The sequence below is a fragment of the Netta rufina genome, assembly GCF_964035555.1.
Source record: "Netta rufina genome assembly, chromosome: 11".
In the NCBI taxonomy this organism is placed as follows: domain Eukaryota; kingdom Metazoa; phylum Chordata; class Aves; order Anseriformes; family Anatidae; genus Netta; species Netta rufina.
In genome coordinates, this window is record NC_140134.1 from 8093976 (window position 1) to 8113116 (window position 19141).

General features: G+C 38.3%; 1 protein-coding gene across 3 annotated transcripts in view; it reads left to right on the top strand.

The window, feature by feature from the left end:
• Positions 1 to 19141, top strand: part of TLN2 (talin 2) — a 174831-nt gene that overhangs the window by 101109 nt on the left and 54581 nt on the right. For all 3 annotated transcript variants that reach the window (XM_084293342.1, XM_084293344.1, XM_084293343.1), the window contains exons 22-33: positions 115 to 281; positions 1233 to 1361; positions 2747 to 2860; positions 4723 to 4836; positions 6243 to 6377; positions 7274 to 7402; positions 8017 to 8119; positions 9925 to 10133; positions 10859 to 10978; positions 12026 to 12223; positions 14126 to 14265; positions 18778 to 18871. In XM_084293342.1, coding sequence (XP_084149468.1) covers positions 115 to 281; positions 1233 to 1361; positions 2747 to 2860; positions 4723 to 4836; positions 6243 to 6377; positions 7274 to 7402; positions 8017 to 8119; positions 9925 to 10133; positions 10859 to 10978; positions 12026 to 12223; positions 14126 to 14265; positions 18778 to 18871 — 1652 coding nt within the window. The remainder of the gene's footprint in view (positions 1 to 114; positions 282 to 1232; positions 1362 to 2746; positions 2861 to 4722; positions 4837 to 6242; positions 6378 to 7273; positions 7403 to 8016; positions 8120 to 9924; positions 10134 to 10858; positions 10979 to 12025; positions 12224 to 14125; positions 14266 to 18777; positions 18872 to 19141) is intronic.

Consider the following 19141-nt stretch of genomic DNA (forward strand, 5'->3'; position numbering starts at 1 on the left):
GTCAAATAAAATGAGTACTACAGCAAATGTGACTTTATTTTTATCTTGTTGACTTTTTAAATCAAAGCTGAAATGTAAAGATGGGGACAGTAAAAACATAATTGTATATCATAGGTGAAATGGTACGGCAGGCCAGGGTACTGGCTCAAGCTACCTCAGATCTTGTCAATGCTATGAGGTCGGATGCTGAAGCAGAAATTGATATGGACAACTCAAAGAAGCTCCTAGCTGCTGCAAAGCTCCTAGCAGATTCTACAGCCCGCATGGTTGAAGCTGCAAAGGTACTGGGTAATTGAAGTAACTGTCCACTTAAAATTGTGTAGTTAGACACAAAGTAGAGATAATATGTGGTATATTTTAGATTAGATTCGGCTGACAGTAGACCGTTTTTCTTGTCCCCTAGGTGTTTTGAATGTAATGGGTTAGTCTGCTCTGCCTCTGTTTCTTCTGGGGACAATTTCCTAGAGTTGAGGAATGTTTGGTGTGTTGTATACCATGTACACCTCCTCACCTTCCTGCTTCATGTTTGTTCTCACAAGAGGCAAATATCCGAACTTCTCTTTCCTTTCTGTGCTGGAAAATTATTTAAATCCACTAAGTTAGGCCTAGATTCTTTGAGTTGAGTCCTAGATCTTGTATTCAAAAAGACTTTTATAGATCATGGCCAGCAATTGTCCTAGGCCTCTAAAAGACCCATGTCCCTGGCTACAAGCATATTCTTGACTTCCCAGTGCTTTCTCAGCTTTCTGAGACTTCAATGGGAAAAAACACACTGTGTTAAATCTGAGGGTTTGGACTACAGTTACTGAAATGCATACTGAATTAGGAATTCTGAAATGTGTTTTTTTTCCAAAGCCAGCATCCATATAATCAAAGTATATTTCCACAGATCACAACAGAAACACTTAACAAAACAATTTCTTCTCCAAACAGCTAAACTAGTATGTAAATCAAAAAATTGTATACAAATAAATGAAATCTTTCCTGAAAGCACTTTACAATCAGTAGGAACAGAAACTATCTTGCACTAGCATTAAGTTTTTCTGCATATGCTTTTAATGGTTTAATATTCTTCTAGCAGTCAAATGTTCTTCTAACTTTGGCTAAGGTAATATATAGAAAATAAAGGCTGATGTAGCAGACTGTCTGTAACTAAAGGTTTGATATTCATCTACATTCTCTCCAGGAACAGCTTCTGAGGCTGATGGTTTTTGCTCTGAAATTTTGTGCAGGGAGCTGCAGCCAATCCTGAAAATGAGGATCAACAACAGCGTCTGCGAGAAGCAGCAGAGGGATTGCGTGTTGCTACAAATGCTGCTGCACAGAATGCCATCAAGAAGAAAATCGTCAACAGATTAGAGGTTGGAACCAGATACTGTTTAATTTTCAGTTCACTATATTTTGATAAATCTCTAGCTGAAACAATTAGGAACACATACTTCAGGAGGAGTTCTAAGTGCTGTAAGATCAGTTCCAGAGTACAGGGCTTGAAACTCACAATGGTAGCATAGGATACCATAGTTGTCAGCTACAGGAAATTTGAGTAACTTCTATCACTAATGTAGTCAACTGGTGTAAGCATTTGATTCAGAAGGCATTGAACTAAAAGTTCACTGTGCACTGAAGGTGAAATTTATCTGAAGTTTGTTGTGCAGGCAGGGTTCAATCTTCCTGTTTTCAGCTAGAATGTAGAAACATTAAAAAACAAAACAAACTAACAAAAAAAACACCTAATCTCACTAATCTCAGGTTTCCAAATATTATTTTTGGTAATCTGAAAATGTTTCAGGTACAATTAGATTAGACAAACAGGAAGACCTTAGTCAATAACCATATTCCAGAAGTTCATTTAAGCTCCTCTGTCTGTATAGAACAAAAATTAGGTGTATTTTAGGAAATTAATCATGTCTCAGTTTTCTAACAGAATGCAGGAAAACTTTATAGAAAAAATGTTTATTTTATACTGCTCTGATAATGCATAATGCCTTAAAGGGATGAAGTGTGTAATGATGAGGATGAACTTTATGCTTGGTTGTGTTTAGTGGGCCAGTTAACGAAGAGCATTGCACAACATTTCAGAATGTCTTGGATAAATTGTTGAATTTTTAATTTTGTGAGAGGGAGAATAATAAAATAAATAATGGAAGTCCTAAATATTTGAGGAAGACCTTCTCAGTGCATCTAGACTCATTAATACCAGAACAATTTGTACCTCTGCATTAGTTCAGTGTCTTCACTTCTGCCGAAGAACCATCTCAGTAGAAGAAAGCATGGGTTCCCTTCAGTCTTTGGTCAGAGATGTTAATGTAGCAGTATTCCATCTACTTTGCTTGTTTTCTCTGGCTTTCTTTCTAAGCAGCTAACTGATTAGAGCATTTCTGTTTTCTGTGAGATCTTTTGGTAATACTGCAACCTAAGATACAAATGGCAGGAGCTCACAACCACCCTTTCACCCAAGGCAGAAGCTTGTTTTCACCATTTGCTTTTTTGGCAAGATGGATCATACAAGCTGAATGGTTTGGGTCGGAAGGGACCTTCAAATCGAATAACAAATTGGGTAAACATCTGTATAACAGTGTTCAGCTCATCTTCATCATGAGACCTAGTTCCTTTAAGGCAAATCAAATTAATCAAGGGATAGTGTCTTAATCTATCTAAGTTGTTAGCTTTAAAGTTACTTAGAGTATGTATTTCATCCTCTGAATTACTATAATCATTGTTTTTATCTATTTCTTTTTCTCCTAAGATTGCAGCTAAACAAGCTGCAGCTGCTGCTACTCAGACTATTGCAGCTTCTCAGAATGCAGCTGTTTCAAATAAGAACACTGCAGCCCACCAGCAACTTGTGCAGAGCTGTAAGGTAAAATCTATCACTACCTATTGACAAATAACTCTCTCAAACCCAGTTTTATGGGGAGATGAAGACAAACCTCTCTAGTCGTATTGTTTTAACCTCAACGGAGATTGAAAAAATTAAACATATATATCCCCACATTAATCAATATGGATTTGTCAGAACCATCATTTGTCGTCTTTCCCCCTGGTTTATATGTTTTAATACATGGAGAGCCTTAGAAAGCTGAGCTACTGTAAGTGCAAAGAATTGCTTCCTACAGTATTCCTGAAAACGTCTTACTAGAAAGGATTGCAGGTTTATATACCTCAGCATGTATCCGAGTAATAAACAAGTCACCTTAAGCAAGCGTTTTAAGTGGAAGTTTACTGCAAAACAGTCAGCAGTAGTGTGCATGCAGAGCTATGCTGAAAGCACTGTGCATATGAGTCGGGTTGCTCAGATTTGTACACTGGCAAGAAGTCTTGGCCATCAGGTCAGTGCACGGTTATGCTCTTTGGCAACTTAGTAGCTCAGTGGTCATAAAAACAGGCTGCTGAATGATGAAAGCAGTGAAATGGTACCGAAGTCTGATGTGGAATAAAAGTAGCTTTTGAATTTTCCAAAACAAAGGATGAGTAGAAATAGTGACTTATAGGATAATGCAGTGAAATCGTTATTTAATGTATTGGTTATATATTTAACAACACTGATCATCCTATTCTGCTGTTCAGTCTACAAGCAGCTGCGGCCTTAAATGTCACTCAGAACTAAGGTGTAGACCACAATTTTTGTTTACATGATTCTTGTCTTAGCAGCTTAAATTGCAAGCTCACAGATTTCAAGGTATGCCTAAAGTCAAGTATATTTTCATAGTTCCAAGCTAGAATTAAGAGTTCCTGTGGTGAAAAGCTGTTCTGCTTTGTTCTTGAGCTACATTTGACAGCTTAATTTCTAACAAATGTTAGACAGTTGTTTCTTCACAATTCTAAAAGAAATTACATTTTAAAAAAAATAAAAGGATAATAGAAGGCAAAAGTGTATTCTTGAAGAGAGAACAGTTATGCAGGGAATGAAAACCAAACCATGAAAGAAAGCATCTTTTAAAAACCACATTAATATGTAGCAATTATTTCTTGTTATGGTGGTATTCCTACGAAATTTGGGAAATAAATAATGCAGTATGTACCAGGATTGTACTGTAGACAGCTGCTGTTTTAGCATGAATAATAATAATAAAAAGCTGATCTGCAGCATACATTACAGTCTGTTCTCATTTGATCTTGATGGTTTATTAGATAATAGAGAAGATCAATACCTATTTTTGTACTTTGGGGATTGAAAGCAGTATTGCACTGCTGAGATAAGATTAATGTGAAGTGAAAGAGTTATATGAGATTGAATTTGGGCAGCCCAAGAATATTGTTTTGATAATCTACACTTCAGAATTCTATAGTTATACTATAAACTTAGTATTAGATGTCAAAGAAAAGAAGCATGAGGTACTCTATTTTGCTTTTCTGAAAACGGGACTCTCTTTTGAAAATTTGTCACTTATCTCTGCTACTGGCATGTATGCATACAAAGGAAATCATTCAAAATGCTGTATAAATACCTATTTTTTCACAAGAATCTTGATTGTTTAGTAGGATCTTTCAACTAATGAGTGGTGGAAATAAACATTTCTAAGTAAAAACAGAATGTCTCTGAGAAGTCCGATCACGTATTAATTGAGTTTCATGGACTCCTAAACAAATTCTTTGAAGTCATAAGAGTATTATACCTGTGAGTTTTACCAGTTGTATTTGAGAGGGACAGGGAAAGGGCTTGTTTTAATGTTAGAGGGTTCATATTTTTATGCTGGAAACTTCTCCTTTTGTTTATTATAGAATGTTGCAGACCACATTCCTCAGTTGGTGCAGGGTGTACGAGGAAGTCAAGCTCAGGCAGAAGACCTCAGTGCTCAGCTTGCTCTAATAAATTCCAGCCAAAACTTCCTTCAGGTGAAGTAAATCAATCATTGTAGTAGATTCCATGAGAAGAAAAGGCACTTCTTAATTATGTTTTTGTTTGTGACAAATAAGCAGTAAACTGTTACAAACAATGTAAAGAAGCTCTTTGCAGGGGGATTTTGTCATGGCTAAGGACAATTTAGCTCCTCAGGTCACGTGGCTGAAACATGTTGAACCTGTGGAGAGTGAGAACTGCCAAACTTCTGGATATAAAAAACAGAAAAACTGGAATTTATGAAGAAAAAAACATTTGTTGTAGTAGCATTTGCTTTCTTGGAAAGTTTTATGATCAAGGTAGTGACAATTCAGCATCTTTATAAATGGGGATCTTGAATATAAGAGATGATGTTGTAACCATCTGTAGTGAAGGTAGAGTCGCAGTGCTGCAGCAACAATCTTGAGAATTTTTCACAAAGGGAACGAACATTACGATGATTTTTAGATATTAACCTACAGATACTATACATCTCGATTTGGCTTCCGTTCAAAACAAATCTTGACTCTGCTTCTTCCAAAACATCTCCCCTCCCCCCCCCCCCCCCCCCCCAAAAAAAAAAAAAAAAAAAAAAGTAAAAAAGACCAAGTCAAGAGGGTTGATAATGCTATTGGGTTTACTCTTGACAAGAAACAAACTGAGGAAATTAATTGTGTAATGACACTATCATGACACTATCATTAATAAGCATCAGTTATGCCTTCAATATGAAGTGGAAGTGAACTCTTTCATTAAATACTGTTAGCAGGTTCTTTATGGTCTCATGTACTAGAAGCATCACACACAGTTCTGTCACTATTTTGCTGTATGATTCCCTCTGTAGTTATTAAAATGATCTGCCTCCTCTCTGGCTGTATGTATGTACCAAAGTGGTGGTGTGAATCAGGAAAGCAGCTTAACTGCATTAGCAGGAAACCAACCCTGTGAAGAGTCATTGCTTGTATTAATTTTTTTAGTGTACATTTTGAAATAATTTAGTATTTGGAAATGCTGAAAGAAATTTCCCATTGATACCATCTGGACCTGATCATACCACCTAGAATAGCAGAAGAAATAGCTTTTAAGCAGTCTGTACAAATACTTTAAGGTCTCTTGGCTTCCATTGTTGCCTACAAAGTGACTGGTGTACTAGTAAAGAACAAATGTTTTCTGCTGCAGACAACACTGCAATTTGGAATTATGATCGGGTGTAGCATGTGAATAAAAAGATTGCAGTCTAGGAGGTTCATGGATAAGGAGCAGGCAAGTGCATGAAGTGGTCATTGTAGATGTAAAAAGCTCACGGTTGTGCGCATGGGGGAACCAGCAAAAAAATGTGTGAATGGTGGAACCAGAAAAAAATCCTGTCTTATTTAAAGAAAATGAACTCATAAAATTGTGTTCCGGGTTCTTCTTTGGACAGCCTGGAAGTAAGATGGTGGCATCTGCTAAAGCTGCAGTACCCACTGTGACTGATCAAGCAGCAGCAATGCAGCTAAGTCAGTGCGCGAAGAACCTTGCAACCAGCTTAGCTGAGCTACGAACTGCCTCTCAGAAGGTAGGATAGTAGTTTTAATTAGCTAAAGCAAGATGGCCCAAATGGTTGTCACAGGTTCACTCCTTGCCTCTACTGTCTTCTCCCCCTTGCACCTAAAGGGAATGGTTCATGCTCAGGCAGTGTTAGCTTCGGTGTTGCCTTCATGCATGGTTTGCTCAGTCCCATTTGGCTTCTGTGTTGTAGTGGACAGGGGAAGAAAAACTGAGAAGAAAACTGAAAAGCTTGTGGTACTACTGACATACCAGAAACATGGCAGGGAGGTATGCACACAGTTAGCCTGGAACTATTCCCTTTAAATATGAGGGGTAGAAGGTGTCTTTGTTTGACACACCGACTTCTAAACTTGATGTTCGTTTTTTTTTGTTTGTTTGTTTGTTTTTTTTTTTTTTTAAAAAAAAAAAAAAAAGTCGTAGTGGAAAGCCTTATCTTGTGAATGCTGAAGCCCCAAAACAGGATTGTAGCAAAAATTACACCTCAAATTACACCTCAGCAATCTGCAAAATTTTCAGCCAAGTTACTGATTATTGTGGGCTGCCAGATTAGAGAGTTCAATGTGACTTGAAATATGTTACGCTATCTGTCAAAGGTGAAGTCCAAACTGCAGGAGTTACTTTCTCAGTACCTGGACTACCTAATGTGAAGATGTGTATATACAAGGTAAGTGCATCTCATTCCTGTGGTGGCTCTTACCAGTGTTATTCACTAGCTAAGATACTCTATTCACAAGCTAAGAGTATTGTCCAGTAGCTTGGAAGCCATGATGTGTAGAGCGTCCACAGCGGCCGCTGAAGTCATGAGACCAATAGGTATTTTGGAGGGATTGTATCTGAAGCATTTACTGTTTCTAATAGTGTCTTATAGGTGCTAATAGTGTTACTGATCTGATTTCTGAATAGGCTCATGAAGCGTGTGGCCCGATGGAGATCGATTCTGCTTTGAATACAGTCCAGACACTCAAAAATGAACTGCAAGATGCAAAGATGGCAGCTGTGGATGGACAGCTAAAACCTCTCCCAGGAGAAACTGTAATTAATGAAGGGTGTCCTTCATTTATAAACAAACTTTTCTGATAAAAAATTAAGTGTTTGAGGCAAAATAAATCGTGAGGCTTTGGATAATTATCATGCTGGTGGGATTTTGCACTGATTCTCTTGAAAAGATTCTATGTTCCTGCTACACCAGAGGAATGTTTTCTTGTAGCAGAAGTGCTCACAGGACTGTAGAGCCACCTCCTATATTGAAAAAATATTATTTAGTAGTAGTAATGTTTCAGTCTTTCCAAAATGATAATGTTTTTCATAGAGGACAAAGATGAGAACTCAAAAGTTGGTGTTCTTAGAAACTGAAATATTTTATTCAGTAAAAACTGCCTTCTCACCACAGTTTAAGGTAGTGATTTCCATTGCTGATTATTAAATGTTGTAATTCTAATTTTGTTGTTTTTATGACCTAATATATAAATTTATTTCAACTTGGGCAGGGAAAACATGCTATAAAGGCTTCAGAGAAACTCTGTGTTCAGTTGCTGAGATAGAAGCTTGTTTTTGGTAGGAGAGGAATTTTCTTAACACTGTTTAAAAGGCAAGTGTGTTTTAGTAAAGTTTAAGTGAAGAATTCTGTCCTTTGCACCTTTTCACAGCTTGAGAAATGTGCTCAGGATCTGGGAAGTACCTCCAAAGCAGTTGGTTCATCAATGGCCCAGTTGCTAACTTGCGCTGCTCAAGGCAATGAGCACTACACAGGTACCACTTTATTCATAATGTCTGTGAGAATGTCTGTGTAGAACACTACACAGGTACCATTTTATTCATAATGTCTGCTTCCCAAATGATGTTTGTTAGAAGGCTCTCTTATCACAGAGTGCTGAAGTCAAGTAGTTGTTCACTTCTTTATTTCTATGCTGACAGTGAATTTTGGCAAGTTAGTAGGAATTGCTAATGTAAATAATGTGCTTCATAAAAGAGTAGTGTTCCAATCTGCTGTATGTACATAACCAGATTGAGACATCTGCTGTTTTTGAAAGTGTCACAAACTCTTTCTGGACAGAACTGAAATGTAAAGCGATTTAAAGGCCAGTGCCACTGAAATGTTTCTGTGTCCTTTCACAAGTCCTGAAAGGGTCTTTGGATATGTTTTGCAACACAAGATGCAAACATACTTGGGATGATTTGGTAATGTTTAAAACATTGCATCTCTTACTAGATGTTTCACCATTTCCCATGTATAATGCAGCTATCTTCTCCGGCTCATTAATCACATTTGTATAGTTTGGGGGTAAAGCCAACAGGGAATGTTGGCATGCGGATTCTGTGATCAGTTCTCTTTATACATTGCCCCAGTTTTTATACCTGTGCTTTTAGGGACTGAAGCACTTAATAAAGAGAAAGCTCCTTGCAGGGGGTTGCTGGGGAAGGTTTACATATAAATGATAAAATGTTCCATTCCCTCCTTTATGTAAAAAATGAAAGCTGTTGATGCAAACGCTACAGTAGAATTTTCATTATATTAGTGATAAAATCTGTTACGGCAATTACCACTTCATTAGATACAACTGCATCATGGCTAAGTAACTTACAGTTGCTTTCATTTGAAGCAGATGTAATTGGATTAATAAGGCTTGTGTTTCTATTACATAGTTATGCAGAAGTTAGCACTGGATATCTGGTGAAGGAATACAGGTACTTGCAGCTGATATCTGATAATCTAGTTCTCTTAACATCAAGCTATAAAAGCTGTTCAGTTGGGAAGTTTTGCAATGAGTTCCTTTTCAGAGCTCATGTAGCTATTTTCTATCATGGTATTTTGTTTTGCTTGAACAAGTGCTGAGTGTTTGCAGGTATTGTGGCATATTCTGCTGTTCTTAGTGACGAAAAGTCTTTACAGCTTATCTTCACTAATTAATCATTCCCTCTTGTCTGAAGCTGCAATAGTAAGTTTCTTTTCACTATGTATTTAAAAGCAATTTCATGACGTTCTCTCACTTTATTTTTATCTGCTTGTACTCACAGTGGGGTTAAGTTACGTGAAGTTACCTCATTCTTAATGTTTTCTTTGTATTTAATTTTTAATTGCTTGAACTTAAGCTATTTCTCTGTTGTTTCTATAAAATCCCAAAGCCACGTTTTCAGAAATGACAGGTGCTCTGGCTCTGAAATCATATACACAGTTCTTGCAGACAATCGCTTCCCCCCTTTGAAGTCATGTACACAGTTCTTGGAGACAATCACTTTTCCCTGCAAGTTTTATCTTCTTTCCACTTTTTAGCTTTCCTTCTTTACCCCTGCTTCACTTATTTAGGCATTGATCTATAGCTGCTCTGGAATGTCCTCTTAGGGGTATAAGATTTACTTTATGGCTTCACTACAGGCATTTCTCTTGGCAAATGATGCTATGTATTTGAAATGTGGTCATGTTTGAAGGTTATCTTTTAAACTGCATTTGAAATGTTGTGTTGCAATGTGATCATAACCTGCAAATTCAGCTGTCATAAAATAAAAAAAAAGTCTTTAAGAGTGCTAATAAACTCCTTGATGAAATCTGAACATAGGAGTTGCTGCAAGAGAAACTGCTCAGGCTTTGAAGACTTTGGCTCAGGCAGCACGAGGGGTTGCAGCATCAACTACTGACCCTGTAGCGGCACATGCAATGTTGGATTCAGCAAGGGATGTCATGGAAGGCTCTGCTATGCTTATTCAGGAGGCAAAGCAGGCCCTGGCTGCACCGGGGGATGCGGACAGTCAGCAGAGATTAGCCCAGGTAAGTTGTGGCGATGTGAATTATGGAAAACCCACTAAAATTGCATAGAACACAGCCCTAAACAGTAAAAGAATACAACAGATCAGGCCTCAAGAAATGTCAGAGAGCTGCCTTTTACTGCCAGTAGCTCTCAAATAGTAACATTATGCTTATGTCAAAGAATGTAGATGGCGCTTAGTGCATTTTAATCATCTTTCAGAGAAATCAACTTATGCAAAGATGAAATTAGATGCTTTTACCCACAACATATTTAGAGTGGGCTGCTTGATTGCAAGATGAAACACCTGTTAAACTCATTGCCAAAAGAAGGATTAGTACTCATGTTATCTTCGAAAAGTGAGCACACTTTTTTGTACATGAATAGCACAACTGCTTTTAAAGATTGTAAGGAGTAATAGGTTCTTTAACTGGTTTGAAGAGATCTTTTTAATTGGCCTGTATTTCAAATAATTTCTTAGGAGGTGAGATATGATTTAAATAAGTATCTGGACTTTATCTGAAATAAGTGGCACACAAAGGATTTTTCTGTTTAGCATACAGTTAACTTCTGGTGCATTTCCATAGCTAGGGTGGTACAACCTTTATTCCAAGCTTCAAATATGGTTTTGTTGGAGTCAGAATTGTAAAAATGACTTCTAGATTGATGGCTCTAGACTGTTCCTCCTGTTTGTTAGCTAAATGCTTAAGTCTTTCTCAGTGTCAGTGTGTTTACTTCTGTGTCGTAGGTGGCAAAAGCAGTGTCTCACTCGCTGAATAACTGTGTGAATTGTCTACCTGGACAAAAGGATGTCGATGTGGCTTTGAAGAGTATTGGAGAGTCTAGCAAGAAGCTCCTTGTTGATTTGGTGAGATGTCTTTTACCATACAAATAAATGGAGAGAATTGAAGAGCTGAACTGGGTTTTCCACATATCAAATTATGTAGCAAGTGTACATGAAGTATACTTCAAGTATGTTTTATTTGTTTTGCAGGTTTAAGAGATTAATTACTTGGCTAAAATGCTGTTTTTCTAGTTCATGGGAAAGTTGAAATGTATCTAGGGCTTATGAAGGCAGTATTAAAATTGCTGTCTTATGTCACCATTAGGGTTTAGTTTTGTTTTTGAGAATGCTAACTGTAACTTCACAAATTGAATATGAAAATGAGAATTATGAATTATAATCCATTTCACACCTAGGTGACCAATTCAGTTGAAGGAGAATGGTCCTTTAAGAAGTTTTAGTGCATCTACAACCGTTTAGTGTGAAGAGATGAATTGTTATATTTATCTGCATCCATGTCAGGGAAGGGTGGAGGGGGGACAAGAAAACAACTGTGAGCACTGCTAACTTGCTTGAATGTTGCATGACTTGAACAACTCTGTCTCATCTACTGGTGATCCTGCTACCCTGTGAATGAAGGCGGGATTATATTTAAATATTAGTGCAATGATGCTTGGTTGAACCAGGTCAGGACTAAATTTAGTCATTGAAGAACAGCCGATACTTCTAGGTTATTCTGGAAGGCTTGTTTGTAGAAGTGAAGGATGACTTGAAGAATAAATTTCTCCCACTTTCTCTACTGAGTTCATTACTTTGAGTTTCATAGTTGGACTACAAAATAGCTGTTATCTTCTCTGTCCCTTGAAAGGCTTGCTTGATTGTCTGTCCATTGAAAGAAACAGCAGGACAAAGCTTGCTGTGTAGATTTCTGGTTGATAACTATCCCGTAGTTGGACTATTCAGCTTTTTAGGACTGATTAACTGGCAGTTCAGATGCAGTACTCCATTTTAGCTTGTATGGGGGGCCTATTGCTGTCTTGAATTTAGTGTTCTTGAATTGTGTTGGACTCTATCATCACAAAGGGTTGGTGTGACATGGTAGACAATAAAATAGTTATTTGTCTCTTACAGCTACCTCCAAGTTCAAAGTCATTTCAAGAAGCTCAGAGCGAACTGAACCAGGCAGCAGCAGATCTGAACCAGTCAGCAGGAGAAGTTGTTCATGCTACACGGGGCCAAAGTGGGGAACTGGCTGCAGCATCTGGAAAATTTAGTGATGATTTTGATGAATTTCTTGATGCTGGGATCGAAATGGCTGGTCAAGCCCAAGTAAGCGTGTGTGCTTTTTTTTTTTACGTTGCTAACTGGGACCAAGGTTAATTTGGGAATACAGTATAATATACTATTGTAAGTGTATCCAAATATAACAGGGGATGTATGTTATGAAGCAGTCATCTGGACTGAAGTGAGCTTAGCATTTGCGTTTTCGTTTCTGTGGCCAGTCAGAAATGTGATTTCATGCTCCTTCTGGCTTGTTTGGGCTGTTAGCTAACTAATATATAAGCTGTATATCTGAAAGTACAAAGGCCTGCTGAACCTCTCACAGGTTATGGCAAGAGTTGTTTCTATTTCAGTAGCACTTGAAGTCTGTTTGGTGATTTACCATCTATTCTAGGTCTATTCTGACAAACTCAGTAACATTCAAGAGTGTTGTCACATTACCTAGTTTATTCCTAGTAGTCTGGGTGCTCATTTCAAGTTGGAGCTATCTCATTCATTATCTTACTCGGTTTAGGTGTACAGATTTGAGGAAGTGGGTCAATTAAAGATGATTTAACATAGCAAAGGCCAGCATAGAAAGAAGGGTCACATACTAGGTGAGCTAGGAGGATGGAGAAAAAAGAATTTTTGGACTGTATTGTCTTAGTAAAAGGAACTTTTAAACCTAACAATTGCTGCCAGAGGAAATAGGAAGGAAATCTAAGGAGTACACTAGTCCTTCAAAGTCACTTATGAACTGTCTCTATAAAGCAAACGCTTTGTAGATAATGCAGAACAGAGAGATCAGGCAAAAACTGTTGATTATTCTTCATTAAACTTTAATCATTCAGGTTCAGATCCATGAAGTGAAGTAGGCACCAAATATCAGCTGATTCTCTGGAATTAAATAGGAGTTTGATATCTATCTCTTCAGCCATGGGCTTCATTAACTTGTAAAATATTTTATTTGAATAAAACAATCTGAATAAAACAGTTGAGTGCAGGCAAGGGTAGAAATTATATGAGCTGGTGCAAACAGTTAATTGAAAAGAGAATTCCAGGTGCTGATGACCTTGTGGACTGCGAAGATTTGCTTCTCCTGCTGTCATAGTGAATTAAAACCATCTTAGGTAATACTGGCTCATATTTGAATAGAGAATGCCTTTTGTCTGTGTCTAGTTATTTGGCCTGAACAGAAGCCATACCAGATACTTTGGATGCTTTGTGAACGGGCAGAAGAGGGTAGGGAGGAGAGCAGAATGTAAATACAGATTAAAAGCTATTCACATCATCTAAGTAATATACAACGTCTAAATTTAAAACCCTAAACAGACTATTAGAAGGAACAAATTAACTTCTACCGATGACTGAAAGAAGAATACTGTTATAGCTATTTGCGGTGCTTCCCTGTAATTGTGCACACATGAAGGTTATCCTTTTCAAGCAATGGTTTAAAGTTAGTGAAGAATAGTAAGCATTCTGACTTGGATGTTCTAAAGTAAGATTATAAAAATTTATTTTCTTGAGGCAGAGGACTTTCTGTAGATATCTTTGTGGGATTAATCCCAGTTAAATGCAAGAGAGCTTATGGGTTATGCAGGATGGTAGAATACAGACAGTACACACTGATGGAGTAATGAGGATCAGTTGTGCCAGGCAGAGACGTATGAGAATCTTGACAATGAAAGCATTGTTCAACAAGTAGTAAAGTTTCTCCCTTGCTTGTTTATGAATACGGCCATTGTTAGAAATAAAGCTATTTGTTACATGGGTTTCTTGTTCTGTTATGTGAATGGAGCTAGAGGCACCTGTCTGGGTGAACAGAGGCTTTGGTCCATGTCCTCCTTTGGACTGAATTCCCTTGCATGCCAGTGGTTTCAGGTGGATAGCAGACTGGGTTTCCAGATGCTGTTTTAGCACACACTTTATTGCAAACTAGGCATTTAATGTTATGTGGGTATGGTCTTTCAGACTAAAGAAGATCAGATTCAAGTAATAGGTAACCTCAAGAGCATCTCTATGGCTTCAAGCAAACTGTTACTGGCTGCCAAGTCTCTGTCTGTTGATCCCGGAGCTCCTAATGCCAAAAATCTCTTAGCAGCAGCAGCAAGGTAAGAATGTATTGCTTATTTTGTTTTACTTAACGTGTTTGCTTTCCTCAGCACTACTTAAAATGTGCTTAGGTATTCTTGCAGATATAGTTAACTGAATGGTTGGAAACTACAGTTCTATTTAAATTAATGTTGGTCCAAGGCAAATTGCTTATTTCAGGGTAGTCCTTTATCTGACATAACTCGTTACCCTTGGTTGAAATATGAACTACTAGTTGAAGAGTTGGCCTGTTTTTTGAAAGGGACTAGTGTGCTCTACCTGCTTCTCTTTCCATCTATTTTCTGACAAGTCTCAATCCTTAACAAAGACAAGAAATTGAATAATGTCCTTATATAGGCTGTTTGTAATAATCATGTTGTGGCTACCTATCAACAAAAGCGTGTATGATCAAGAAAACTTTAAAGGGTTACCTGATAGGGTATGATTATTTGATGGAAGATACTCTCTTACTTTAAGGATTTTTAACCACACCCTGAATTTCATTGTTTGGACTCTGTTTCTCAGCCTCAGTGCCCAGTGTTTATTTGAATACACACCTTTTGGTGTTTGGATAATCACCTTTTGTTCATTTTCCCAAATCCTTTTCATGTTTTTTTTTTTTTTTTTTTTTTTCTCAATTGAACTTATGTCTTTAAATTGAATGTTCAACTATCAAACTGGAAGGGGACTGCTGAAGGACAGCTAGGCACTCAGACCTAGAAATGTCAATATTATCATGTGAAAATCTGAAATAAAGTTCGGATGCCACTCTCAATACTGTCTTCCAAAATGTTTACTCCCACAAAGATTAGCCTGGAGAGCAAGTGAGTAATTTAAGACTTACTTCTTTGAGGATAACGCAGTTGGTGTTTGTCCTGGACCCTGGAATCATCACTCCTTTAATGTCAAATAACTTAATTTTAAAAAGTAAAATCCAGTCTTAATAAAGGAATACTTAAAGAAGTAAGGTATGCTACTTTTTGTTGTCTTCTTTACAAAAATACTCTGACATTTACCTTGTCTCCTCAGAAATATGTGGACTTGTAGAGAAGTTGTAGATAATCAAACACATACTGAATACAAATGAAGGAGTCGCATGTGTTTGTGTTACTGGCACAGCACCAGACTGCTATGGACTTCTGCTTTAGACTTGGAACATTGCTGTTTCCTTAGAGTGTAGAGTGTAGTTAATATCTCCAGTGAAAGCCAGTTGGTTGCTTGTTTCTTCCAGGCTGGTATTCTCTCTGTAGAAACATTTAATAAAAAGGAAGACACAAGCAGCATATAGAGTCATCAGAGATAGTCTGTTTTGCCATGGTGTTTGTGTGAAGGCATGTCTGTATGACTAAGACTGTGCGTAGACATTAGATAGCAACAAAAAGTAAATATTTCATCAATTCTAGGTTTGTGTTTGAGACACAAAGGACCATCGTATTTCCCTTCTTTAATCCCCTGTGGCTTTGCAAATGCAGTTGTTCTGACAAGCTTGCCAGGGCTCAGTTTGCTTTGCTGCTATGATGTGGTCAGGTCATATATTTCTACTTCATCTTCTCTGAGGAAATGAGGAAAAAAAGGCATAACTTCATTGCTTCTCACTGGCTTACCTTCTCATGTTTTCTCTCATCTTTTATGGTTCTATGATTCATCTTGTATTTTCCTTCTGTGGTGTGTAGTATTAATGTTAGTGAGACCACACTGCATCCTCTACAAAGCAGACTATGAGTCTGCTATCAAGTTTTTTCTTTAATCTTTAATATTCTCCAAGTCAGCTCATTTCCCTTAGGTTACAATCAACAGAGAATGAAATATTTTTATATGAAGTTTCTCTGTGAGTTAACAGAACCATTCTTCTTTGTCATCTGCTTATATGTCTGAATGCAAAGAAGTTTTTCCAATTTGTAGAAATCATTGTGACATTCAAGAGATTTTAAGAAAGAATCCATTTGATGGTACATTGGTCAAGCCTGGAAAAATGACTCCACAAGGACACCAAAGCATACCAAAAAGGGTAGGTTTCTCAATTAAACAAATAGATATAGAGCAGTTCCAGCTGGAAGGGACCAGCAAGTATCATTGAGTTTAACTGTCAGACTATTTTGGGGGTGACTGAAAGTTAACACATATCGTTAAGAACTCTATCCAAATGCCTCTTAAGCATGGTCTATCAACCACCCCTTTAGGAAGCTTGTTCCAGTGTCTATTCTCTTGGTAAATAAGTTCTTCCTACTGTGTGGTTTGAGCTTCCGCTGATACGGCTTTGAGCCATTCCCGTGCATCCTGTTATTAGTTACTAGGGAGAAAGGATGATCATTTCCCTCTCTACTTCCCCTCCTTGGGAAGCTGTAGAGAACAAGTTTACCCTTCAACCTTCTTTGTTTCAATTCTTGTTGCCCTGAAATATAATATGTCAGTTTTATTTTTAAAGTAGGTCCTCTTTCCTTTGTAACAGTATGATAACATCCATCTAGATAATCATGCTATTGATGTTGTAAGTCACTTTTATCCAGCGTCAGTATTCTGAAAAGAAAACTACCCATATGCCATGTAGTTTTTTCAAGGCCAGAGGAAAGCATGTTCACCATGCACTCTTCCTTCACCCTTTTTCTAATTTGCCATGAGATACAATGCAAACTTGCATTCCCCTGTGTCACAATGTAAGTCAAGGTTTTGCAAGTTGCATAGCATGCCTAGCTATAGAAAATGATTTTTTGACTAGTAACAATGAAAGGTGGACTTGTTCCCCCTACTGCAAAGCCTCTTCTAGAAGCTGCTTCCCTGACTAATTAGCCACTAGTCTAGTGTGTTGCTAGGGATAATGAATATTGCAGTGGAAGCACAAATAGTGACTAGATCATATGTCAGACACAGGCTGTGTTCAACAGCACAAGCACTGTGAACTCTTGGAGAAACTCAGTGCAATGAATACCTTGATCTCTGCTGATTCTAACTTAAGTGCGATATGTTGACTCAAAATATCAATGATCAGCTAAAGAAAAAAGATAACTGACTTTATATAGCAGAACCACGTGTGTGTGTGTGTGTAATACAGTATGTCAGGATGGATGACTGCTAGCAAAAGGTGTAGTACTCCTCTACAGGTAAACATTTTAGACATAATGGACACTTGTTTCTGTGTATTTTAAGATGTCTGGAGTGCTAGTTCAGAAATTCTTCAGCTAATATCAAACCAGGAAAACCAGGAAAAGATATTGGTAATGTCATAAATGCCTTTAAGCAACTGAGTTATGTCATTGTGCTAGTGTAGTGGGTTGACTTCGGCTGGCTGCCTCATGCCCAGACAGCTGCTCTCTCACACCCCTCCTCAACAGAAGAAAATAACATGAAAAAGCTCATGGGTTGACATGAGAAGACTGTGATTACAATCACAGTTTAAAAAAAAAAAAAAAAAAAAAAAAACACATGAGAAAAATGTATAGCTAATTAAAGTATAGATGGTGAGAAACAAAGACCAATTTAAACCATCTTCCCCTCAGCCCTACTCCATCATCACTAGACTCAATTTCACTCAATTTCTGACTACTCTGCCTCCTCCTCTGCCCCGAGCAGTACAGGGGATTGGGGAATGGGGGGGTTGCAGTTGGTCTATGACAGCTCCTCTGCTGCTTCTTCCTCCTCACATTTTCCCCTGCTACAGTGTGGGTTCTTGGTATGGGCTGTGGTCCTTCACAGACTGCTCTAGCATGGATTCTCTCTGCAAACCACAGTCCTTCAGAATAAGCCTGCCCCAGCATGGGTTCTCCATGAAGCACAGTTTGTATCAGGACCAGCTGCTCCAGAGTGTGTCCTTCACAGACTGGTTGTGACAGGATAAACCTGCTCCACAGGCTGTGGGACCTCCACAGGCTGTAGTTCCCTTCCGGGAATGTCCACTTGCTGCAGTGTCGGATATCTGCTCTGGCACGGTCTCTCCCGCAGGCTGCAGAGGAACCTCTGCTCCAGCACCTTCCCATCCTTCTTCTGGCACCGGTGTTTGCAGGGTTGTTGCACCTTTCCCTCCCAGTGTTCACTGCCATGTGGTGAGGAGTCCACGTGCCCTTTCTGCACTGTGCATTCCCAGAGGCACTTCTCGCTTGTTTGCTGGGCTCAGCTGTGTCCTGTGGTAGGTCCATTGTGGAGTCAGCTGGAACCAGCTGCACCCAGCACAGGGCAGCCCCTGGCCTTGAACTCAGAGGCCACCCCTCCAGCCTTCCCTGCCAAGACCTTGCCATGCACACCTAATGCACGTGTCACTGTGAAATAAAGCTGTTGCCTGGGGACTAACTTCTTAATTGTTTGCAGTTGTCTCTGATGGTGATCACTATTAAATGCTTTATTTTTTTTCTGATTCTAGGAAGCTTATTAAGGAAAGGCCAATTACTTTACAGCAGAGTTATTCCCCACACAGTGGAAAGAAAAATAATAGAACATCAAAGCTTGAAAACTTGATAGTATGCACTTAGTGAAACAGAAGCATTAACAAAATGAGTAGTTCAAGTTAAAAATATATATCTTGTTTCTTCTACTTTTCCTAGAGCTGTGACTGAAAGTATAAACCAGCTCATCACACTGTGCACCCAGCAAGCTCCCGGGCAGAAGGAATGTGACAATGCACTCAGAGAACTGGAGGTATTACTGCAATCCAGAAAGCTCTTTTGAAGAGCACTGGGCCCAAAATGTTTGATTTTCCTTTTCCTTTGATTAGCTGCTGTCACTGTCTTCTCACTTAGATATATGGCAGGCGTTTTACTTGCATACCAGGTAAGCACAGAACCTCTCTGGACATCTCATAGTTTTGGCCAGAGTGAAATTTGCCCTACTATCCCCTTCTCTTCCTTGCTCCCCATAAAGTACAGTTCAGTCATTATTATTCATAATTGGTGTGAATTAAAAAGGAGT